Source organism: Pituophis catenifer, unplaced genomic scaffold, assembly GCF_029215685.1.
Source record: "Pituophis catenifer annectens isolate HBS135680 unplaced genomic scaffold, rPitCat1.0.hap2 SCAF_1, whole genome shotgun sequence".
In the NCBI taxonomy this organism is placed as follows: domain Eukaryota; kingdom Metazoa; phylum Chordata; class Lepidosauria; order Squamata; family Colubridae; genus Pituophis; species Pituophis catenifer.
In genome coordinates this window covers 26335183-26362015 of record NW_027256881.1, presented here as the reverse complement: position 1 = coordinate 26362015, position 26833 = coordinate 26335183, and the positions used below count along the sequence as shown (strand labels likewise).

Below are 26833 nucleotides of genomic sequence, written 5' to 3'. Positions count from 1 at the left end.
TGCAATGTGTTTTAGAAAATATTATCTCCGTGTTCTCTTTGGCTGAGTGAACAACTATAGGTACCAATAAAAGCAAACCTTTTTTTCATTACTCACTTATTTTAATCCAGATGCTCTGTACATGTCAGCTCTTCGAGGTAGATCTGACTAAAAGAACCACTCATGTAAATCAATATTGTTTGTGTGTTTAAATTTATTGGCTGCCCAATTCCAGTGGACTTCAGGTGGCATACAAAACTAAAAACCTCATAATAACAGCAAGAAAAATTAAATCAACAGGCAGCCAAATCTAAAATATTCTACTAACAAAACCCACAAAACAAAACAGGGGTCATTAAACAATGACAAACATCAGTCCCGAGTGTGGTTTTTTTTTTTTTTTTATAAACATATAGTAATTTAATCTTGAAAGTCTGAATATATGTCTTCCTCCTTCCTTTTATCATCATGTGGACTAGGAGAGGGCTAAGATATACCTTATAATTTTACATCAGATTCAGATTTTTTAAATCTAACCTGTGGCTCTTCCTCCTATTCCTCAAGACTTCTATAGTACAGTATTACTTGCATGGACTTCTGAGCAAATGTAGATACTGCTAGTTGTAAGTTGCAACTTTTTAATTTCTATTGTTTCCACTCTTTTTCAATCAACTGAACCTCAGGAATGGATTAACACAAGATGTGGTCATGGACATTAATTTGGAAAAGGGAAGTAGGTACGAAGTGTGGATCTATGAAGAGCCATAAGCCTTAAAATTCAGTGTTACCGTGGAGTTGGTGTGGGGTGGGGGTGGGAGCAGCAAGAGAAAATGGATATACCGGTACTGTATTTCCAGACTCTGTTTGCAAGCATCCCATTGGCAGACCACTATGAGAAACAAAATGCTGAACTAAGATGCACTTGCCCGATGCAGTTGGGCTGTTCTTCTATATGCTTCATTTGTTATATTCCTATTAAGGGAATATAATTAGATAATTAAATCGTATTTCCCTATCTTTAATAAATGTTCAAGCTCATTTTGTGTACCTTCCAATGTTTGAACATTAGTGTTTAGACTACAAATACTTATGAACCTATGCCCCAATGTTCTTGTTTTTAATTTAGAAGTTTTTAATTTAATAATTTCATAAACACGATTAAAGCAATGTGTACAGCTCCTTCTACCTCAGGTCCTTAGTTCAGGTTTTATCTTCAACACCCATAGATAGAACTGAACTTCTAATCAAACCTGTCATGCTTTGCCTGAAGATATATTTTTTAATTCTTGTGAGGTGAAACCGACCAGGCCTGCAATGTTATCATCAGACTACAGTTCCAGACTATGCACGCAGCCAGCCATTCACTTGCAGTTTTATTTTCCCCTTTCCAGTATTTTTCCATGGAATAGAAGGACTAATGACAAACCACATGATCTTTTCCCTAGATATTCAGTGACCATATTCAGATCCACTCCTAGCTGTCCTTGACCAGTGCTGCAAAAGAATAGCAGTGCTAGCAGCAAATTGTGGTAGCACCAAAAAGTCGGTCGTGGAATAGATAAATCCATTATCCATTCCTTTTTCATTAATAAAAATAGTAATAATTATAGCCATGTGAAATGCCTTCTTGACAGAAATAGTGGAAACCTGTAATGCACTGAGTGGTCATAGAATCAGCCATTCATAGCTGTAAAGATCTGTCTTTCTTCCCTGGTTTAAATAGACCTTCTGGGAAGCAGAAGTGTAGTTTACAATACAGGTCTAATGCTCTTCCAAAAGACTACTAAACCTGTGTATACCAGGACCTTACAAAACTCCACTAAGGCATTTCACAGGTAAATATTTCTGAAATCCAAGCCAACCAGGAGAAGGGGATTACTTCTCTTGGTTGGCTTGGATACTAAATATGGCTAGAAGGCAGATCTCAGCCTGACTCTATAATTCAATGAAGCATGCTACATCATGTTTACAACAAAAAATATATCAGGAGAAAACAAAGTACTACATTAGACCAAGAGGAGCTAAAAATAATAGAATCAGTGTTGAAAGAGATCTTGGACGTCATCTAATCCAACCCATTGCTCAGTGAAGGATTGTCTGCTTGTGCAACATCTCTGATGGATTCTTATTATTGTAATATTTGTGATAAATCAACATATCAAAATACCAGAAATGTCAACTTCTGAGGAAGAAATGGCAAACTTTTGCAAAAAGCAGTACAGATGACAGACAGAATGATTAGCTGGCGAGTAGATCAGTTGTTCCTAATTCCTCTCTCAACAAGGAGTGGACTGGAGATCACATACAAGTGTTCCAAACAGTTGCTCCTTGTGAGACACAAGACACTGGTTTCTGGCAGGTTTAAAGCTTGGGGGGGGGGGGGAGTGGCCATTTTGCTCAAATCACATTGCCTAATATTGGATTTGCATATTTTCTTTTCTAATCACTTTCAAAAATTGCTTATTAACTGCTTTTCAGCTATTAGGAACCTATGGGTCAAGAGGTTTTACAGCACAGGTGAGTTTCCTTCAATATGTAGCAAAGGAAATTTTAAATACACATTTAAGAACTTCTTTAAAATGTTGGGGAATAAACAGCAATTACAACTTTGATTAAAAGTTGTTTATATTTGCTATGATGAAGGGGGAAGAACGTTTATATATATATATTATTTTTTTATTTTTATTCTTTTATTTTTATAGCGTGCATTAATGTTTATTGTAAATATCAGTCTTTAATAAAATTGATTAAAGAAACAGAAATCTCACAAAGTCAGAAATTAATTGCTTTCTAAAACTACTGAATTGCATTTTTAAAGCCATCTCCTTCAAAAATAATAGAATGAGTGAAAGACAAACTCAGGTATACTTGTTTTCAACTGGCTATTTTTTATAACGGCAAGTGGGGGGAGGAACACTCATTGATTTTTCTAGATGCAGTTTGATGAGATTTAGTTGGAAGCCCATTAACTGGGCAGTACCAGTTTATTCATAGCTGTTGTTCCACAGCAGGACCAGGCTGAAAAAAAAAAGAGCCTTTTTATTTCCTTTAAATCCTAGCAACCACGCCTTTTCTGCTTACTGTTCTTTTAAAATTTCTGTAATTCTTTCTTAGAAATTTGCATCTCATCCATTTCTTTCTTTCATCATGTGTACATCCTGGGGAGGAAGCTATAATAAGCATACATGCTGGCAATGTTGTTTGGTTGTGGGGTGGAGTGCAGTCGGGTGGAGAGGGGAGGGGTAAGGAAGATGGGGAAGGGAAAGAGGAATGGAAATGGAAGCTGCGTATCTAATTTGAAGGAAAGATACCTCCATTTATGCTGTTGGGTTAACTTAAAACAGGTAGTGAAATGCTTTAATGGATAACACCAAGAAGCATTTCCCAGATGCCAAGTGTAGAGTTTAAAATGCATGAGGCGTAGCTGTTTAAAAGCAGAGAAAGGAAGACTGAAGACAGTGCAAAACGGTTGTTTTTTATTTTCATCATACCAGTGGTGACCCTTGATCAAGTTATCTTTGTCGGTCAATTGTAGGCAACCTGGTACCTCCAAATTTGTTGAACTACAGTGGCCACAATCCTGGCATGCTAATCAGGGCTTCTGAAAGTTACAGTCCAATCTAGAGAGTTCCAATTATTTTCCTCCTAGATTTTTCCTCTTTTTTGTAAATTATTAAAACTTCTAAAACTTGCTAAAATTTCCAGATTTGTTGATATGATTTTCGATCTCTATATCTCACCAAGGAAAGCTTTCTTCTGACAAATGCAGAACCCTTTAAACAAATAAGGAGCAAGAGGTTGACAGATTAGCTAGAATGCATCTATCTTGCATGCATAAGGCAACATATTCATATTAACATATTCAGTTAGCATCGTCAAGCTCAGTTTACATGGACAAGATCTTAAATTTGTCCAGTCACCTCCAACTCCCCTATTTCAATTCTTAGCTATCCTACCTACTTTTAGCAAACATTTCTGTCTCACACAAGACAAGAAAAAGATGCTGTGCCAAAACATTATTTCAATGAAAGCAATGCTCCTATTCTCCAACAGTGGAAAAAAACCAGGAGTTTTTTTTCTTTTTGTTTTTAAAGCAAGTGCCATTACTTTTGTCACAGTGTGCAAGTGCCATTATTTTTGTCACCTCCCGACTAAAGCCCAACTTAAAATTGTCTCGGTTTCTTAATTATGCTACATAAAGACAAAAAAAAAATATCTAGAAACATCATTAAGCGAAGCAGTCACTAAGTGAAACAGCAAGATGTGTGATCTTACTTCAGCTTTTCTTTGCTTTGCAAACCTGCAAATGTTGCAAATGTGAGGACTGGTTGCTTTTCATCACCATCCTAATAGCAAATGATCATTAAATGAGTCAGTCGCTAAATGAAGACTGGCTATATAGACCTATCTAGTATTAACCAGGCTGATAGGTACTATAGACACCTTTACTGAAAAAGTTAGGGATGGCTTGAGCAAAGAAAAATCTGGCTGAGGAGCCAGGTGGCTTTAGAGAGGCAGATCCATAGTAGACTGGTCCTTTGTGCTACAGCATGGGTGTCAAATTTGCAGCATCACGTTGCTGTCATATGATGTTTCGTGACATTTTTTCCACTTCGTGGAGCTGGGGTGGGCGTGGCTTGCACATGATGCATCTGGCCCGTAAGCCACCAGTTTGACATTCCTGTGCTACAGTATCATTGAAAAACGCTCTTCCAACAAGCCAACCTTCTTGTATATGGCACTTATAGATCTTAAATGCCACATACAAATGCTATTCTTTTTTTTATTTGAAATCTCAAGTCAGACTTTGACAGAAGTTGGAAGCCTCTTCAACTGACCAACAGACAATCCTTTGATTTTCTCTCTTCATGCATATTTATCAAGGTCAGGCACAATCCCAGAGGCTTTCTTCTGAATATCATTCTAATGCAGAAGAGACTCAAACAGGATGTATATCCCCTCCTCTTTCACTTTTACATTAATAGCATGGTAAATTATCTACAGAACCTAAATTTCCACTCTTGCAAACTGGCCAACAAATGCATTTCAAACCTGCTTTATGCACGCTATGCTGTTATTCTCTCAAGGATAGAGAATAAGCCTCAATAGGCCTTTAAAAGAACATTGACTGCCTTTGGAGATTATCATAAAATAAATCAATTAGATATAAACTATCAGTAAACTAAACTTATAGTCTTTGCCAAGTGGCTTAAGCCCTGTTTTTGAAGTATTGAGGGACACAGGGTAAAATATCTCTTGCACTTTAAATTCTTAGGGATGGTTCTTCATAACTTCAGCTCCAGAAAGACCAACACCGATCATGCCAAACAGACTGCACCGAGGAGCTCATCTGCTGTTTTTAATTTCTTGAGATCAAGAGGTAGTACATGCCAGCAACACTTAGAATGTTTGATGCTGAACCTTTAGCCCAGCTCCTCTGTGCTGCACAAGAGAGACTTCTCACTGCTTTGTCTTGCGAGGGATTGGATCTTTCCTAGATTTTTGTTTGGCCCTCCATGTTTTGTGCTCTATCTCTAATGCTATCCCATGCCTTGAGACAAGAATAGTGAATGGCCAGTTCATCTGGTGTCATATACATTAGCTTTTATAAAACTTCCAAAAGTTGCTATAGTTCTGCCAGACATCTCAACCATTTATCAGATGGGGCAGTCAGCCTCTGATTCATGTCCCATTTGTGTTGCCAGCGTCAGAGATGGAAGTATGGTAAATTCTCCCTCCTTTCTACATCTGAATTGGCAGAGAAATATCAGTCTTCACTCTTGAACACAGAATGCTAGTGATTAAATTTAGTGTGATGCTTTGTAAAATGGCTTTTTCCTAGAAAGTTTGAATAAAAATAATGTACTTCCAAAAGAAAGGATTCCACCATTTGTCTCCAGGTTTATCACTAGAAAGGAAGATAGAAATGTCCCATGCAACTTTTGAAAAGTGATATTTGCTAGATATTCCTTTGATGTAGTGGGAATGGCTCAATAGTTTCAATTATCCTTAATAATGCCAGCAGGACCATGAGCTTATAATAGAGTCATCCTTGCTGATAAGGTAAAAGGGGAGGGATGAAAGTAAAGATAATCAGATAAAACAGTAAGATAAAACAGATTTTGCAAGCATCTGAAAAGCTAATCTATCTATAAGAAGGAACTACAAAATCAAACACAGAGGAAAATAATGACAAACACTATGACATAGTGTTGCCATCAAAATAGTATGAAAAAGGCTATAATATTTAGACAAATTTGCCAGATAATGACATTTTAAATCAGAAAGCACTCCTTTGGTTACTGGAGAAGCCACTTTAAATAGATAATTAGATTACATACTATTTAGGCCATGAGACCAGATGAAGGAATGGAGTGTCAATGAAATGTTAAAAGGATATTGTTAAATATGTAGTTGACTATACTTCAATAAGTGGTGATATATACATTAAAGTTTGTGTATTCAGTGAGAATCACATAATATACTATTATGTATACTTATTAAATGCAATGGAGAGAGAACATTTATTTAGTTATGAAAATTCATATGACCACCCAACTCACTCTCAGTGATTCTGAGTGGCTTACAAAGATAAAATCCCCCCTAAAAAAACAATACAATACCCCCACCCCCACCCCCAGTGACAACAATCAAATGAGCCACTTGATGGGCTCCATATCATTCTGGAGTCCCCAGGCTTGTTGACAGAATCATTAAAGAATGCTATGGCAAATTGACCATAGTGCTAAAAGTAACACCTTACAATAATGTAGTAATGTATAACATCTAAAACAACTTACTAACGTATAATTGGAACATAAAATTTGGAAAAAATAGAGGAACCTGGAACTATAAAAGGGCTTGGATTGGATAAATTCAACAATGAAGATAGATTAAGCTTTGCAAACAGACGTGTTTATTTTCGGTTGATTATAGCATAAATGTATATTCTACATTCAGACATCAGCAGATGATAACATCAGAATCAAACTATCTATTGGAAACAGAAGGAAGTGAAATCTAATCAGCAATTTTCAGATGCTGATTATAAAACAGAACATGACTTATTAGTGTCATATGTAGAGGTTAAATTTAGAAAATTAAGGAGATCAGGTGAGCCTGTAAAATTTGGCTTAGAAGACATTATTAAAATATAAATGTTAACATATGGAACAGTTTAGTATACTTATGCAAGAAATTTGAGAAATTATGGAAAGAGGAAACGGCCAGTATAAAAATGAACTGGAAAAAATATTCCAAAATTTCAAAGAGGAAAAAAAATCAAAATGTTTTTCAAAATATACTATCATAACAACTAGAGAAAGACAGATGAGGAAAGCCTTGAGCAACAACAAGGATATATAAGAACTATACAGACTTTGAGCATGAAACAAGAATGATAATTCATTCAGCTGATTACCACAGTGATATCAAACTAAACAAAGAGAAACTTTTACCAGCTAAAAGATATGGTCTCACAGGGTTCAGTTCTAGGTTTTGTTCTCTTATCCTGATGTTGCAAGCAAAGTGTAACCACCCTCTTCTCAGTTTTATGTTATAGCAACAGGACAGGTGTTCAGAAAACTTTGTATTCCTATCCTTCCCTCTTTTCAGTTTGCTAACTTCAATCCTGGAGTTACTTTCTTTTACAGCTTCATCCTTCCCTCCTTCTTTAGATCCGCAAATGCCAGGAGATTTTTCATTCCCCTCCTTTTTTCATCTGTTCTTTGACATGTTTCTCTCCCTTCAAAGGCACTATTACCAGTACTTCTTATCTTGGCTGGGATGAGTAGAGGGGGGGCTGTTAATGTACATTTTTGTTTACCAGTCTATATCTCTTCTGCCTTCATAGCATGGGCACAATGGGGAAGTGGAGACTTTAATTTCTTTAATGGACTCCAGGCAAGAGAAAACCTTCTATATCTTCATCAGTAGCTTCTCTCACTCCAACACCTTCCCCCTCTAATATTGGGTAGGGCCATCTCTACCTTTCTTTGGGTAGTAGAAAAACCACTCCCCCCCCCTCATAACCCCTCTCAGAATCAGCTGATTGCTGGTGCAGAAAACAGAATGCAGGACAAGTCCATAAGATTGAACGTATAGGGGCTAGGAAACTGATTTCACAAGGAAGAAATGTACCAAAAGCATTGAACCAGCCATAAAATGGAGAAAGTCCAAGCCTGAAGAAATGTTTACTGAACTATTTGAAGGTGAAAGAGAAAAGGCTACTAAAAGGTTAACAGTTCTCTCAGCTAATATAGAAATATTTGCCTAGAGACTGACAAGGATCAGAACACATGCCTATATAAAAGAAGAGATGCATGTGAATCTGCCTTGTATACTGTAGATCCATTATACTTAGTCCCCACATAACAAAAGCAAGACTCTTCTTCTGTAGTTCACATTCAAATGCTAATACTAATAGGTGGGTCATGAATCTGCTTATTCTTCTAAGGATGCTTTGCAGTGAACAGTGAATTATCGTAAGAATGGTGGAATTAGAAAAGGTGACATTTGAAATCAAAATTGGAAGCCAGAACACAAACAATTTGAAATATAAAATTTCCACTTGATTCAGATTAACTGAAAGTAAACAACCACGTAGATATCATTATTAAAATAAATATAGAAATCTGAAATCATAACAAATATTAAAATAAAGGTAATATTAACCAGCAGGTGAATGAATTTATTGCTGATGGTGACAAACTATTAGATTATTTCATTTTCTTCGGCTCAAGAATAGATAGATAGACAGTGTGCTGGAAGCGGTTCTATTTTAATACAAATATGGAAATAAACTTTTTCCCCCAATGGTAATGTAGGACTGTGAAAATTGGACACTGTAAGCAAAAAGTTTAAGATAACTACCTTTGAATTTTGAGAATCTAAAAATTCTCAATCTAAAAGATTACTAAGAGAATCGGTATACAAATCAAATAAACTAAACTAAACATAATCACAGACTATAAAAGAACCACTCAGTTGATCCTAGATGATATAAAAATCAACTGCTCTCTTGAAGCAATAATCAACCATTAGAAACTCATATACTTTGGGCAAATGATGTGAGAAGCTACTAAGAAAATAATTGATTGAGGGAAGTAGAAGCAGAAGACAATGACTTAAGTAGATGGATGGAATCAGAGATCACTGAATTACATCTAAGTGTTAAATATTCCCCCAACAATTTTTAGTCTGGAAAAACATCTTGATAGCATAGTGTTGTAAAATTGCTACACACATAAATACAGTGAACATTAAAATGATTACAGAACTGGAGGTGGAAAGATAAAAATCATAAAAACGTCTAAATGAAATGGAACTTTTTCTATTTTCTGGCAGAACAGAAACTTTCAGTGGAAAAATTCTCATCTGCCTCCCTAAAGCTTCATTGTTTTGTAAGATTTGAAGACTGCAAAGAAGCTCAGGCTGTTGTATGCCAGGATGCTAGAAGTATTAAGATTGTGCTGAGTTTATTTATACTTATATTTAAATATTTCTAATTTTACAAATAAAACACCATCAGAATCTATATGCATGTGTGGGTGTATATATGTACATATATGTGAGGAGAGAAGATCAAAGGAGAACCAAGTTTAGAATTTAATCTGGTCCAGGTGCAGAATAGCCCTCTTGGTTGCTCAATTGTCATAGCAATTCTGATGACAGCTGTGCTGTAAATGGAAGTTAATTATAATATCTGAGGCCTGTCATCTGCATTTCCGCTATTTGAACTGGCAGGAGGAAAGGCCCCACTTGCAACTGCATCTGAATCCTAAACAGTTCAAAAGGAAATGTGGCAAGATGTTAAACAAAAGAAGTTCCCTGCTTGCATTTCTCTGCGGGACTCCTGTTCTTTGGCAACATCCACTTCCAAGGGTCAAACTAATGGTATTGACCCAGGGAGAAGGAAAGGGGCTCTTAGTGACACAGCAAGGCAAGTAGGGTATACAGCTGGCAATTCAAGTGACCTCCGGGTGTTGCCCTTTCTTCCTCTTAATGGGTTCTGAACTAAGAGTTGATAGGGAACAATGGTGGGTAGCTTTTTTCCTTCTTCCTCCCAAAGATGCATCCAATGGACATGGTTTTTAGGCTGGTTACTATGGTAACTATAGCTGATTCTGCAGCATATTCAAGGTGTCACATGGAAGAAGATAAATGTGTTGCATGTAAGGGTGGAGGCAGAAATGAGATGAGGGAGGCTGAGTAGAAGATCAGATTTGGGATTAAACATTCTTATCAGAAGGAGCAAGTCTTGTTAAAGTGCTCCATTTCTGTCTTCTTTATAAGTTTCACCCTGCCAACACAACAAACTTACCCATATTTTTAAAGAAATGTAGTTTTCTCAACAGGACATGTGCAGCCCCTCTATATAAAAGAAAGGAATTATTTTAGTTAATTCAATGTAAGTCTTTCATGTTATTTTTAGAAAAGAGGGGAAACGCCAGTCTCTTTCATAGAAATATACTGTATAGAATTTATTTCTGTTCAAAAGTTAATAATATCTGAAACCAAAATTTCTTCTCTGCTTTTAGGAACATTTCCTTCACTATTGTATATTAGTTATTACTGTATATTATTCTTTACTGTAAAGTTATTTATGAGAACCTTGTCTAATTGTCTGATTTTAAAACTGTATCTATAGTGGTTTGATGTTGGAGCATCAGGCTAGAAACTGGGAGATCCGTGAGTTCTACATGGAGGGAAGCATGCAGTAGGGTACCCCAAGGTTCTGTCTTAAGCCCAGTACTCTTCAACTTCTTCATAATATGATTTAGATGAAGGATAGAAAGGGAATTCACCAAAGCTGCAGACAAACCAAGCTTGGAGGAATAGTCAACACTTTAGAAGTTAGGCTCAAGATTCCAGAACAATCCTGACAGACTTGAATACTGGGCCCAATCCAACAAAATGCAATTCAGTGGTAAGAAAAGAAAGGTTTTACACTTAGGCAAGAAAAACCAAATGCCCGAGGATTGAATAGGTGGTACCCAACAGCAGTAACTATGAGAGAAATCTAGGAATCCTAGTAGACAACCACTTAGGTATAAACCAGCAATGTGCTGAAGCTGCTAAAAAAAAAAACCTAATGCAGTCCTAAGATGCATCAACAGAGGGGTAGTGTTGTAGTCCGCCAGCAGCATGCAGAGCTGCCAGCGGAGTCAGACAGTGAGGAGGCCGGGGAGGACAATGGGCCAGTCCTGGAGTCAGGGGAAGGCCCGGACAAGGGCTCTGCGTCAGAGGCAGAGATGGGACCAGGGCCATCTGGGAGCGATGCGCAGACTCTGGAGCCTCCAGAGGCGGATAGCAGAGAGGCAGAGGAACAGGAGGAGCTTGTTCCTAGTGCACGCATACGAAGAGCTGCCAGAAGGCAAGAGCAACTAAAGCAAAAAGGACGACTTGGGAGTAAGGCCAGGAGATGATTGGCCCCGCCCATAAGGCTTAAAAGAGCAGCAACGGCTCTTGGGATCTTTGTAGGAAAACAACGTTGTTACAATTGTCTCTTGTCTACATTTGTTTCGTGTCGGAGTCTCTTGCTTCTGAACTTTTGCCAAGAAAAGCCTTTGGCAGGGTGCCAAAGAAGGCAAGGTTGGTGATAAGGCCGAAGAACTGTTTATGAAGAATTTGTTTTGGACTTAATTTGGACTTAATTTGGACTAAGATGAGAATGAAGTAATTCTCAGTTGTTCTAATAAAATGTTTGTTTAGGACTGATTGTGTCTGGTAATAACCACTTGGGCCTAGGTCACAACAGGTAGTATCAAGATAATGTGAAGTATTAGTACCACTCTATGCTTCTTTGAAAAGACCACACTTGGAATAGTGTGTCCAGTTTTGGTCACCATAATACAAAAAAAAAAAAAAAGACATTGAAACTCAAAAAAGAGTGCAGAGAAAAGCACAAAGATGATTGGGGCAACATATGAGGAAAGGTTGCAGGAACTGGATATGTCTAGTCTAACGAAGAAAAGGACTATGGGTAACATGATAGCAGTCTTTTAATATTTAAGGGCTGTCACAAAGAAGAGGGAGATGACCTATTCTCCAACGCACTTGAGGACAAGACAAGAAGTAACAGATGGAAACTTATCAAAGAGAGATCCAATTTAGAACTAAGCAGAAATTTCCTGTCAGTGAGAAACAATTAGCGGAATAGCTTGCCTTTGGAAGTTGTGGGTGCTCCATTCCTGGAGGTTTTAAAGAAAAGATTGGACAACCATTGTATAGGTCTCCTGCCTGAGTAGGGGATTGGACGAGAGGACCTCCAAGGTCCATTTCAACTCTGTTATTCTGTTGTTCTCGTTCCATCTTAGACATAAAGACACTTGAGTAATCTTGGGGTAGTCACTACCTCTCAGCCCTAGAAAGATGGCAACAACAAACAACTTCCAAAAAACCTTGCCAAGAAAACTGTGATGACTTGTCCAGGCAGTCATCAGAAGTCAATACTGACTTGAATGAAATAAAACAACAAAATAAATAAAATAAAATAGCAGAACTATTTCCATCATACCTGTTAAGGATATTGTTGTGTTACCAACCAGCAGAGTAAGTGCACAGAGAAACGGTACTGAGAGCAATGAATACAATACATACAAACTGGTTTAACAAAGCTTTTACTTTGTAGTGAAAAACAATTGCATAGTCTTTTAGTCAACCCAAGTCTTTAGCCATTTAAATCAGTCTGAAGTTACAGATATTTTCTTACCATACAAACAGCAGTTGGTAATAAACAGCAATTTAACGCTGGTAACAAATCACGATGGTTAGCATATCCATCCACAATGAGAACTCCTTCATACACAATGAGAGCAGGTCCAAAACGATGAGAGCAGGTCCAACCAATAAGTCAAGCAATAAGTCAAGCAACAATGACTATAGCTCAGCTCCCTTCTTATATACAGTTTACACTAGTAATTATCCACTTAAGATAAGTGAAGTCAGCAGTGCGATGACTCAACAGTACAATTAGGATAATTGCAGTCAGCTGTTAGTCAGCAGTCAGTTACAATGACTCATCAGTACAATTACTCAGCATTACCTCTTAAAGTTACAGAATACATTTAAAGTGATAGAACATATATATTGCCTGGACAACTTGTTAGACTTATACCATATCCTAACATTCTCCCCTTTGGACAGGCTAATATATCCTGTTCAAATTCTCAAGCCATAGCTTTCGCAACATATTTTATGTTTAATTGCACCCTGCGCTTTGGTGAAATTATCAGCTACATTGTTTTCAGACATACAATATTCTAACTGAACCATATTACTTTGAATACTCTGACGAACATTCAAATAACGAATATCAGTATATTTTGATCTTGTCTTAAGTGCTAAATTTGTTGCCATTTTTATAGCAGCTTGGTTATCCTCATAAATTACGATAGGATAATCTACCTTTAATCCGACATCAAGCATCAACTGTTTATAATAAATTAAATCAGTACATACTAGTGACAAGCAGGAAAATTCTGCTTCCATAGTGGATAAACTAATATGTTTCTGCCTTATTGACTTCCATCCTATTAAACAATTACCTAACATTATCGCAATACCTGATGTAGACTTTCTGGTAGTCAAATCAGTAGCGAAACTAGCATCAGCATATGCGCTCAATGTAAGATCACGGTTAGGTTCTAAATATAATGCATAATGCATTGTCATCTTTAAATATCTCAATATCCGCTTTGCGACTTGCCAATGCCTATTTGTTGGTTCTGCATTATACCTTGCTAATTGGTTTACGCTATATGAAATATCAGGTCTCAACCAATTGCTAATATACAATAGACTCCCTATCAGCGATTGATAGATCTCCTTACTAAATCCAGGACTTTGGATTTCTTCATGTTGAAAATCCTGTGCCATTGGCATTTTAGCTGGCTTACATAGCTCCATGCTATAGCGTTTCAACATCTGACTTATTTTGCTAGCCTGTGACAGTTTATACCCTCTAGCTGTTTGAACAATATCAAGACCTAAATAATGTCTAACATGTTCTAAATTTCTAATTTTGAATTTATCTTCTAACTGTCTAACAATATCCATTGCTTCCTTGTCAGTTTTAGTTACAATTGCTACATCGTCCGTGAACAATAGCAAAAACGATACTAAACCATTATTTTCTCTTTTAAAGAGACATTTGTCTGCTACACCTTCCTGAAATCCAATATTATTAAGCTTTTTAACTATACATTGGTTCCATTCAAACCCTTATTGTTTTAAACCGTAAAGACTTTTATTTAACTTCCAACAATCAGAAATTTTGCATTTGCACTACAGTACACGCTAGTAGTTCCCTTTGCCCAAAATCTAAAAGACCTATGGTTTGAATCATAGCCTACAAAAAACATTTTTCTGGCTCTTTGTTGTTCCTTCCTTCTCACATTTGATGGAATATGCACCCAAACTGGGGCTCCAAATGTGTGTAAGTAACTAAGATTTGATTTCCTCCCATTCCATAATGTAAATGGTATTTCAGCAGTAGATGAATGTACCACGTTGTTTAATACATGATTAGCACACATAACAGCCTCATCCTATAAAGTTTCAGGCAAACCAGAATCTGCCAACATTGTTCTAGTCATGGGTTGTAATGTTTGACCCCTTCTCTCAACATAAGCGTTGTGTTGTGGTCTATACAGAGCAGATCGTTTATGCTGTATTTCTGCCTCTTGCAAAAACTTCTCTAACCTTTGGTTAGTGAATTCCGTACTGATATCTGTTACTAAGCACATTACTTTATACTTCTGTTTCCTTTCAACAAATCTCAGCCAGTTAGTTATATGGTGGAATGTTTCACATTTCGTTTTCATAAGATAACAGAATCCGTACCTCGAGTAATGGTCTACTATGCTTAGAATATAGCAGGCACCTCCAATACTGGGTTTCTTGGGTCCAATCAAATCTACAAACACTACTTCTAATGGCTTTTTGGTTTTAAAATCATCAAAACTATTTGCTGGTGTTACCTTACTCTTTTGCTGATTACAGGCGTTGCAATTCAAATACTTACTACATGATTGTAGTTTTATACCTTCAGATAGCTGAACTGTTTTCTTTAACGTCCTGAAATTTATATGCCCTAGTCTCCGATGTAATAGATGAATACATTCATCATGTGGTTTATCATTCCTGTACACTGACTTAGAATTTGCTACTAATGCTGGGTTCTCTCTTAAAATAAATAAATCATTTTCTAATATTGCAGTAACAACCTTTCCATCTTTTTCAATTATACATTTATCATTTCTAAACGTTACTGTAAACCAAACTTGCAATAATCATTTAACAGAGAGCAAATTATATTTTAACCCAGGAATATATAACATAGGCAATGGTTCATTACTAAATGACAAACGTGCAACACCCTCTCCAACCCTTTGCTAATCTAACATGTTGGTTACTCTTATTCATTTTCACAAAGTTGTTTTATTCAAATAAAAACAGTTTTATTTGACTAAAAGTGTACATTGCAAATATTAATCTTTCCTCTACAAGCCCAACTAGTTCTACGTCAGGTTTCATTTGCTTCAGGGATGACTAGTTCTACAGTTTAGAATCTGCCATCTGGGTAGAGTTCAACACTGGAACATGAAAATAAAATGTCTCAACTGGGCAGACTGAAACTCTGCCATTTTTGAAAAATACCAATCCTTCTGAATAAAGAGACTTTGTAACTGAAGGCATGCATTCCAAATAAGTTTCAGCTGGAGTGGGGTGAAATTGTGATTCAATTAAAGTTCTGTGAAGTTGATCCAGTAATTCAGAGAACTTATTTCCCTAATTCTCTAGCATAAATTCCAGAGAGCTCATAAGATCCAATTTTGATCAGACTGACACTGTACTGAAACTGGAAATTTCTAGTATCCCCAACCCTGTTCAAATATTAAATAAAGCTATGGAAGGGAATATCTCCAGATCTGTCAAACCTAGCCCAATAGACTAATGCTCAAGAATGATTGAAGGTGGTTCAAGAACAGCTGGAGAATACAAATTTCCCATCTTTAGTATAAAAGAATCTCAGTTTTTTCCAGAGTATTCTTGAAACCAAATTAGCTTTAAACAATTTGTACTATTACCCCAAAATAATATAACTGATTCTTCTCATGAAATTTATTTATTATATTTGCAACTTGCTTTTTCATTAAAAGGACCTAGAGTAAATTAATGAGCATATCGCAGTTAAAATACTACAGTAAAAATTTAATGAATAGGGAACATAAACGTCTACCTCAAATTGAGTTCCATCTTGATGACCCATGCTCTTTTCTTGCAACAAGAACAAAAATAGAATATGCTGTAGGCTTCTTTTGTTTTTTGCTCTTTTAAACTTTCCAGCTGAGTGTACTATTCAAGTTCTAACTACATCCAACACTACTGGATTTTTTTTTGAGATTGGTCAAGTTTGGCTAGGTGCCGCAACATTGAAATAATAAACTGTCAATATTTGCAAGTCCTCTATTAGCCCACAGTAATATCTCAGATCATGTTCACCATATAAGTAGGAAGACTGATTTATAACCATCAACATTTATAAACTGCTTTTATCTCCTTACAAAAACTTGTCCTATACTACCGGAACCGGTAGTAAAAATGCTTTTAAAAAGTTTTTTTAAAAAATTCGCCCGAAAAGGTTATAAAAAATGCTTTTAAAAGTAAAAAAAAAAAAAAAAAAAAAAGAGGCTCTGACGATCACAGCTGTGATGTGCGATCGTCAGAGCCTTTTTTTACTTTTAAAAGCATTTTTTACAACCTATTCGCCCGAAGTTGGATGCTTTTAAAAGTAAAAAAAAGGCTCCAAAGATCGTGCGCCACAGCTGATCACACATACCCCGCGCACTGTTCTACTTACCCCATGTCTCCTTTTGGTGTGCACTGTGTGCGCGTGCACACCTTGCATTTGGTGCATGGTGGGTACTGTGCATGCGCGTGCGCAGGGTGCGTTTGGCACGTAGCGCGCATGCACAGCCAGCAAACCGGTAGTAAACCGGTTCAGATTTCACCACTGCTTCTATCCTTCCGAGGTCAGTAAAATAAGGACCCAGATTGTTGGAGGCAATATACTGACTCTGTAAAGTGCTTAGAGAGGGCTGTAAAGCACTATGAGGCAGTATATAGGTGTTAGTGCTCTTTTGTTTTCCTCATGCTATTGACAGAGCTTTTTTGAGAACTGTGCTCAGTCTCTTTAGCTTTCAGAAAAGGACTTAAGGCGGCTTACTTTTTGTTTTATTTTCTCAATATTGAATACTCTTGAAGATAAAGTCAGAATACAAATTAAATAAATAATTTTCTTAGTTTTTTAAAAAGAAAAAACCCTATTGTCAGGCTAGATTAAAGCTTTTCTGACTATCATATTTAATTATTCAATTTATAGGCTGTCTGACTCCCAATGACTTTTTCTTTGGATTCAGAGGCATTCCTTTCAATTGAGCCCTAGTTGGATGTTGATTTTCTACTTAATTTCTCAGTTGCAAAGAAAAGCGTATCATGTTTTTTATACGTTTGCAGTTTGAAAAGACACTATTATCTATTTCTTCTGGATTCTGCAGCAAGATGAACTGGAATTGGCTTAGCTTCTAATACATGTTAAAACATGGGGAAAATATGATACATACAATATGATAGACGTCAAGATTATCTCTGCTACATAATGAAACATACTCAATGCAGGGAATCAAAATGGCTTGCATTATTTCCTACAATGAAACATTTTTTACATAGCTTCTCTAAACTTCTCTGAATTGTCTCATATTGTTACCAATACTGAGCAATTGGCAAGTCCTAGAGAGAAACCTCTTATAGACTAATTGCATGAAACATAAAAAAAAATGCACTTGTGACTTCTAGTTTTGATGATTTAAAAAATGGGTAATAGAAAAAAGTGAGCTTTTTTAAAAATCATACAATAAGAGAAAATTTTGTTACTTATATTTGGTGCAGACCTTCTTTTTATTTTTTTTATTCATTTTTATTGCAGTTTTTTTCTTTCTTTCTGTATTGCTTCTATTTTGTATTACTTTGTGCTAGTATTTATGGTCCTTTTAAATTTTTTAATAAAACTTATTTATTTATTTATTTTAAAAAAAAGAGGAATATGAACTGTTCTCACAATGTTGCAGACGTGTCCTAGGGCCACCAGAGGGCAATGAAATAAACCAAGTTCTGCCTTGATCAAAATTCTGAATTTCCATACTATTTCTTGGAGCTGGCAAGTCAGTCACAACAGTATTTCTCATTTTTGCAGTAATAAAATGCCATTGAGTAATGTGAATGTTTATTTGCTGCTTAAGTTGACGTCTAACACCAATTTGCACATGTGGAAGCGCTAATAATGAATTTGGAGTGGTGGATGATCTGTCAAAATATAATTAACTGAAATAGTTTAAAAAAGAAATTATACTAACACAAAGAATAGGGAATGTAACACCTATATCATGACATACTAATGCCATTGTAGAATGTAATACAAATACAAAGTGCAGAGATGTTAAACCAAAGATACATTCCACAAAATATCCTAACTATTCTGTTGTCCCCAAATTCGGGTCTTACCCTGGCACCAAAGCCGATGAAGACTACCAGACATGAAGTGCAGGATTGATTTCCTTTTATTGAAGTGCTTCAACAAAGGGGGTCCCGGCCAAAAAAATGCCAGAACCCACAACAAAGGATTCAACAAGCTTTTATAGTTTTTTTAAGGTGGGATAAAGAAACTGTCTAATAAGCTTTTTGAAAGTTATCTAAAGAGTCCTCTATTGGCTCTACACCATCCCTATTTCTAAGTCTTAACTAATAAACACTTCAAAAGTTATCTGACAAGTATTCTATTGGCTCTACTTCAACCCTATTCCTAAAAGTTAACTAATAGGCATCCTAGAAGACTTTTAGTAAGTCTTCTATTGGCTCTGTCTTAGCTCCTGTTTTCTACATTGAAAGGGACCCCACCTGTCCACACCCCTCTTTCTTTATCTTTGTTATGCAGGCTTTGCAAATATACATCTCCTCCCTTCCTTCTGAGTTCAGGCCATAACCTTGCATTTTTACAGCAAATGGCCCATCAATTCAAACCCCAATCAATATAGCACTTGAATCCTGACTTATCCTAATCATGTGTTTGGATTGGGAATTTGTATCTTTTTGTGATCCACTTGCAATGTATTTTTCTCTTGACAATAGTTAGCTATTAGACAATAAACCCCTAGGGATTGATCGGTTGTTGCAATATGCTGTGCATCTTTTACACACAGCAGCAATCCTGAGAACATTGTAAAATTAGTCCGTCTACCTTTCAGAAAGCCTGTATTGAAGAGGCTGGAAAATGCAAACTTTTCCTCCCTATGTCTAAAGAGAAGCACAACTGTATGTGAGGATTTTTCCTCTGTTTGGTGCTTTTTGGAGAGAAGCCAAGCTTTTGGAATATAGCAAATTCTTTTTTGTATAGTAGATCCACAACTGTTCAAAATAAAATAAAATAAAATAGGAATGTCTCTATGTTCCCTGCCTACTTGCAAGTGATAGCTAGAATTCAGAAGCAAAAGACGGCTGAAGATCAACACTGCTTAGTGGCTAAGTGACTGTGATGCTGGAGTGTAGAGCGTGTTAGAGGCAGGACTGACATTTTTGATCTTACAGCATATTTGTTTTAGAAAAGAGAAGACACAAGTCCATAAGAGAATGGTACGTGATAGCCAGAAGGAACGCTAAATTGTTATGGGCTCAAAAAAATATATATGAAAGAAGTAGAGTCAACTGAGAGCTATTATTAAGGATAAGCAATCTAAAGTCTGAGGACAAATGAAGAGAGAGAGAGAAAAGCAAGTGTTTATACCATGAACTGGGAGGCTAAGAAAATACTGTACAGTGTGTAAAGGGACTGTAAAAGTAAATACATTTTAGAGAGAATGGGGAAAAAATTCTACTGCTCTTAGAGGAATAGAGTTTGAAACAAATGCAGAGACTGTTTGTGAGCCGGACTCACTCTATTTTGCAAATGGTGAAAAATTACTGAACATTTTTGTAAATAAATTAATAGATCTATAGAAAATAAATAGGGTGCAGAGTAAATTAGACATAAGAGTATGATTAAGGAAAAATTACATCAATTAGAGAAATACCAGGGGTGAAATGCTCCTGGTTACCAGTAGTGATGGCAGCGAGTGGTTCGGAGAACCGGTAGCAAAAATCCTGCCTGCCCCCCCAGCTGAGCCGCGCAATCATCAGAGGCTTTTTTTTATTATTTTTAAAAGCATTTTTTCTACAACCTCTTTGGCCGAAAAAATGCTTTTAAAAATAAAAAAATAAGCCTCTGATGATCGCACGGCTCAGCTGGGATCATCAGAGGCTTTTAAAAGCATTTTTATGGTTTTAAAAGTTTTTAAAAAAATGTTGACCATGCCCACCCAGTCACATTATCCCCCCACCAAGCCACCCCCACAGAACCGGTAGTAACAAATTTTACATTTCATCACTGGAAAATACCCACATAAAGCTTATTTTATTTAACCTTATAAAATGATTGGCAGTTCCCCATTGTGCTTTTAAATCTACCAAACAAAAACCAAATGAAATAACTGTCTACAGAAGTTGCTCACAGAATATTACAGGCTGAATATACATAAAAGTGATTTTAAAACAGACGGATTACAGAGAGATAACTTGACTTGAGTTAAATATCTAAAGCTTAAATCCAATACTGCCAATCCCCAGGACAAAATTCTTTCAATCTCAATAAGACTTTTTTTCTGAATTGTTGTCCATTTTATTTAAATTCGATAGACACAACTGATAATGTAAAAAATTATATGAATAATTCTCAGTGATCTGACCTTTTAAAAGCTTCTTGCATCTGACTGGAGAAACTAAGATGTAAAACATTAAGCTATATTGAGAAAAAGAGATATGGAGAAAGGGTCTGATTAGGATGCCTGGAACTACTTCAACCTTTTCTATTCCTGAAAACATCTTAATTCTTTCCATTTAAATGGTCAAATACCTACCCATAAAATTTATTTATGAAAAACTAGCACATCAAGAATGAAACAGCAGGAAAGAAGAGGGAAAAGTATGAATAAAAAAAAATCTCACACTTTGAGCAACTTCTTCTGATTAAAGGACCTATACTGCCATGTTGTCAAAATCACAGATGACCTTGTAACAGTCAGTCACAAGGCAATACTTCTCTCTCCAAGTTGACAGACCAAAACAGATAGACAATGATAGCATGATAGGCTGTGGTCTAAGCCCAGGATGCAGTAGAGAAGAGTTGCTGGCATGAAACCTCAGTTATGTGAGTGCTAAAGCGAGACTCAACTGCTGACAATCTGTAAGAATGACAGATAGTAAGCTTTCCCCCATTTTTTATTTATTTATTTATTTTTCAAATTTATATGCCACCCTTCTCCCATAGGACTTGGGGTGGCTCACAAAATAAAAACAACACAACAATCCCAATACTAAAATTAGCCAATTTAAAATCCCCAGACAATTAAAAACCCCGCGACAGATTAGGGAATTTGCTGAAAAAGCCATGTCTTCAGCTCAGCGCAGAAAGTGCGGAGGTCAGGGGCCGTCCAGAGCCCGGTGGGTAACCCATTCTAGAGGGTCGGTGCGGCCACAGAGAACACCCTCATCCTGGGGGCCGCCAGCCGACACTGTCTGGCCAACGGCACCTGAAGGAAGGCAGTCCTATGTGAGCACACTGGGCAGTGGGAGGCCAGTAGGAGCTGGTCCTGCAAGTACCCCAGGCCCATGAAGGGCTTTATAGATGAGTACCAGCACCTTGAAGTGGATCCGAAGGGCCACCGGCAACCAGTGCAGCTCACGCAGGAAAGGTATTACATGGGAGTAGCGGGAAGCTCCCGTAACAACCCGTGCGGCTGCATTCTGGACCAGCTGGAGCCTCCGGGTGCACCCCAAGGGCAGCCCCATGTAGAGGGCATTGCAGTAATCCAACCGAGAAATGATGAGAGCATGAGTGACTGTACGGAGGGCATCCCTGTCTAGGAAAGGGCGTAACTGGCGCACCAGGCAAACCTGTGCAAAAGCCCCCCTTGTCATGGCCGTCAGATGATCCACCAAGGACAGCCGTGAATCAAGGAGGATGCCAAGATTACGAACTCTTTCAGAGGGAGTAAGCAACTCCCTCCCCATCGGAAGTGATGGGGATACTAGATCACAAGATGCCGGTACCCACAGCCACTCAGTTTTGGAGGGGTTGAGTCTGAGCCTGTTCCTGCCCATCCAGACCCGTACCGCCTCCAGGCATTTAGACATCACTGAGAGGGCATCCCTGTGTTGATCCGGGGTGGAGATGTACAGTTGGATATCATCAGTATATTGATGATACCTTACCCCAAAGCTGCGAATAATCTCACCCAGCGGTTTCATATAGATGTTAAAGAGCAGGAGAGAACTGACCCCTGCGGCACCCCACAAGTGAGAGGCCTCGAGGAGGATCTCTGACCCCCCCGCCCAAACAAACTGCGTACAGCCCGAGAGGTAGGAGGAGAACCACTGTAAAACAGTGTCCCCCACCCCCAATCCTCGGAGCCGTCGCAGTAGGATACCATGGCTGATGGTATCAAAAGCCGCTGAGAGGTCAAGTAGCACCAGAATGGAGGAATAACCCCCATCCCGGGCCCGCCTGAGATCATTCACCAGGGCGACCAATGCCGTTTCCATGCTGTGTCCGCGCCTGAAACCCAATTGGTACGGGACTAGATAATCTGTTTCCTCCAGGAATTGTGGAAGTTGGTATGCCACCAAAAACTTCCTTTCAGTATATAACAGGAAAGATTTTCTGGGACAAGAAAAAAAACCCAGACATTTTTCAACCTTAAACCCATCTCTTGAAAACTGCACATAAAACTAGAGGAAAGAAAACAATATAAATTAATGAGAACCATCCTTAGTCCTCTTGGGAGGGGGAATGAATAATAATGATGCAGGTATTCCTTAGAATAAAGTTTATAGTTCACTGGAAAGTAATAAGGAGACGACTTTGGGAAAGGACATTAATATAGTAGCAGACCACCATTTTTTTCCATGCCATACCTGCTGCTATCTCTGCTATTTCAGATATAGTCAATATATTCAGGATAAATACAAAAAATAAAGTATAAGAATTTTAGAGTTTATTGTGTCAGTTGATTTGTACAACTGTATGGGAGCTTGAATTAGAAATGTCCTACATTTCTAACTATGTAAATATAAAATATTTCATACTATTTCACAAAGTAAAATTGTTCTCAAGTGAATAAACAACTCAAGCTTGAAATTATGAGAGTTACATGTTTGTCACTGTCTTCCATTCTTCTTTTCTTTATATCTAACTGTTGTGAAATCATTAGCCAACAAATCTCCCTGCAGCCCTACTGATATTTTACTTTGCTCGCTATCACTTGTTGAAAGAGAACTCAAAGGCAGTGATGTCAGTCATCACATATTTTATAAAGAGTCTCCAGCTATTAGCTATTCAAACAGACAGCAAACAATACTGGAAGATATTCACAGTTCTGAATGGAGTTTCTCCTCATTATGAATGATAGCATGCAAAAATACAGCAATGCCAAAACAATGTCTGATATAAATACACTGACCTTAACAGTGAGATTGGAAATAAAATAGGTAGCTAGTCTGTTATTAAGCTGGTTATTAAGACCAGCTGCCTGCAATTACTGCAGGGTTCGAATCTCGCCAAGGCTCAAGGTTGACTCAGCCTTCCATCCTTTCTAAGGTAGGTAAATTGAGGACCCAGTTGTGGGGGCAATAAGCTGACTTTGTATAAATATACAAAAGGATGAAGGCTATTGCTGAGCACATTGTAAGCCACCCTGAGTCTTCGGAGAAGGGCGGCATATAAATCAAATTAAAAAAAAAAAAAAAGGAGTAAAAAAAACCCCTCTTCTCAGCAAAGTACAGGCTAATGCAAACCTGGGCATTTTATGGCCTGTGGGCACAGGTGGTCCTAATCTGATCCATAGCATTGACAGCAGGGAGCTGGCATCAGCAGCATCAACTGAAGGGCAGCATTGGCGGGTGGGGTGTAGAGCAGTGACAGCATTGGGGCATCGGTGCAGCATTGGCAGAGGAGAGCAGCTTCGGGGGCAGAGTGTTGGCAGTGGCAGGTGGGGCAGCAGCAATCCTCCACAATAGTCTCAGTTTCTCATCTGACCCTTTTAGAAAATTAATTGCCCATCCCTGGGCTAGTGGCTAAAAACTGATAAAGGTAGCGCATGGCATACAACCAGTAGTTTATAACCATTCAAAGTTATAAAGGCATTAAAGGCTGTCAAGCATATCATAAAACATGGCTTTGTGTTTGTGAAGTGTTTGTGATCTGGGTGCTTGCCAACTTTGGATATTATAACTGATTGCCAAGTGCTCTGTGGTCATGTGATCATCATTTGCAATCTTCCCTGCCAGCTTCCCCAGAAAGTCAATGGGGAAGCTGACAGGGAAGGTTGCAAGCTGCTACCACATGCCAAAGAATCCCCTCTCCGCCATGCATGGCAGGAGAAGGGACAGAAGTATTTTGTTGAGCTGCACAATCCCCATCATCTCATCTCTCTAGCTCACTGCATGAGTTCCCTTCTGAACACAGAGAAGAGAGGAACCTGTGCACTGCAGTGGAGGAACAAAGTAATAATCTTCGCGATCCCTGCCTCATTTCTCCAGCCCAGCATATGCGTTCACTTTCATGCATGAAGAGGAGCTACCTGCCCTTTTTCAGCAGGCAGCTGTTTCACTCTACCTGCTTAGCAACTGCAACAGGGAGAGCTGGGATTGAAGTCATTGAAGGAAGTGGTCACATGGATGTCTTTCTTAATTATCTTACCCTGAGACTCCAGCTCCAATTGTAGACATAAGTTGAGAGGATAAGTTTAATGGCTTTTCTCAGTCTGAATATTGTAAGGTGACCTGGAAGCACTTTAAGTTTACCCTTACCTTTTGATAATCATTTTTAGATTTCAAGGCAGACTCCATTTGTTCTGGGGTGACTGTATAGATGGCAGACCGATATTGTGTCCCAGCATCATTTCCCTGCCGCATCCCTAAAAATTAAAATAAAGGAAGGGAAGAACGTTTAGTTACAGACCTCCAGTGTAGTTCAATAATAATAACAGTGGGATGCCAGAAGTCCAGAGTAATGGATCCTATAAGATAGAAATCCATATGACTTGGAACTTCTTCTAGAAACCCCCTGGGTCTCCTCCCCATGGTCCTACTTCCTGCTTTGGGCCAGAACCTTGTGACTTCCAGTTGATACAATATCTCCTCCAGGGGTCACCTCAAATGGTGTTCGCTCATACCTTCTTGTGTGAGAAGAAAGCTTTCATAACCTGTGATATTTTTCTAGTGATTAAAAGATAAAAATGCATAAAGCAAAATAATAATAATAATTCAGTCACCTTTCTATGTAATATATAAACATGTGACTAGAGATTTCAGTCCTTTTTCCTTCCTGTGGGAGGCAGACCAATCTCAAAAATGATAAACAAAATCATAATTTATTATTAAAACAATTAAACAAACCTGAAATAAAATCAGTTTTAAATACCTAAAATGCAAATGCAAAGGTTTTGAAGGAGATAAATTCAGAACTGATTAGATCATGATTAGCCATTTGGTTAAAATTACAACACAAAATTCAATTCTGCAGCAAATCACAAACCGATAATTATCAGATAGAAATGTTATTGTTATATGAAGATTCTATCAAAAGAGATAGTGTTTGGGAAGGAGAGTTGGCTCTTGGCCTCCCTATACAGTGAAGGCTGTGTGGCACCTTCCTGGAAGTGGGTGCCATTTTGGAGCAGCCACAATTCATTCCATCTGCTCCCAAAATGGTATCCCATTCTGGGATGGCACCACACGGTCTCCACTGGGCAGGAAGGCCACATGGTAGAGCAGATGCTTCCCAAAGACCTATCAAAAAAATAAGTGACGGAGCCATGATGGGAGGGGTGAAGAGGAGAGTGTGGAACCAGTAGGTTGGGAAGCTCAAGGCCTTCAGAGAGACCCACCTGCCCCTGTGAGGTGGGGCGGCTTGAGAAAGTGTGATTGTCCTAATGTCATCCACCAAGGTTTCATGCCTAAGGGAGACCTAGATCTCATAGTCTTCTGGTTTCTAGACTATACCACTGCACCAAACTACTACAGGTAGTCCTCAACTTATGACTAAAATTGAGTCGAAAATTTCTGTTGTTAAGTGAGACATTTGTTAAGTGAGTTTTGCCCCATTTTACAACTTTTTTTGGCACATTTGTTAAATGCAGTTGATAAGTTAATAACCTTGTTGTTAAGTGAATCTAGTTTCCCCATTGACTTTGCTTGTCAGAAGGTTACAAAAGGTGATCATATGACCCTGGGACACTGCAACCGTCATAAATATGAGTCAGTTACCAAGCATCTGAATTTTGATCACATGATCATAGGGCTGCTGCAACAGTCGTAAGTGTGAAGAGCAGTCATAAGTCACTTTTTCCAGTGCTGTTGCAACTTTGAAAGTTCATTAAACAAAATGTTGTAAGTCAAAGACTACCTGTATTACAATTTAAACCATCATTGAAATTTAGCATTAACATCAAAAGCAGAGCAGCTTGGATTATTAAACCATAACAAATAGGAAGAATAAAATGTTTTTCAGTTATCCTGGAAATCATTTGGGATTTCACACAGCTCTCCATTCCCTATATTTTAAAATCCTAGAAGAGTTTTCCACAGAGAAGCAAATGGATTATTTAGAGTACTATTAGGGCTAGTGATAACTATTATGCAAATTGTACTGGTAAAATTAGTAAAGATATTAAACTGTTTAACATGACATGCTATTTGTCATTTA

At 37.7% G+C, this 26833-nt stretch overlaps 1 protein-coding gene across 2 annotated transcripts in view; it reads right to left on the bottom strand.

Moving 5' to 3' along the window:
• The window catches only part of MSRA (methionine sulfoxide reductase A), a 201643-nt gene that overhangs the window by 54143 nt on the left and 120667 nt on the right, over positions 1-26833 (bottom strand). The window contains exons 5-6 of one of the 2 annotated variants that reach the window (XM_070932210.1): positions 24937-25043; positions 20767-20869 (exon numbers count right to left, since the gene is read on the bottom strand). In XM_070932210.1, coding sequence (XP_070788311.1) covers positions 20804-20869; positions 24937-25043 — 173 coding nt within the window. In that variant the 3' untranslated portion in view covers positions 20767-20803. Of the gene's footprint in view, positions 1-20766; positions 20870-24936; positions 25044-26833 lie in introns of those variants that run through there. The other variant, XM_070932209.1, reaches the window with a different exon arrangement.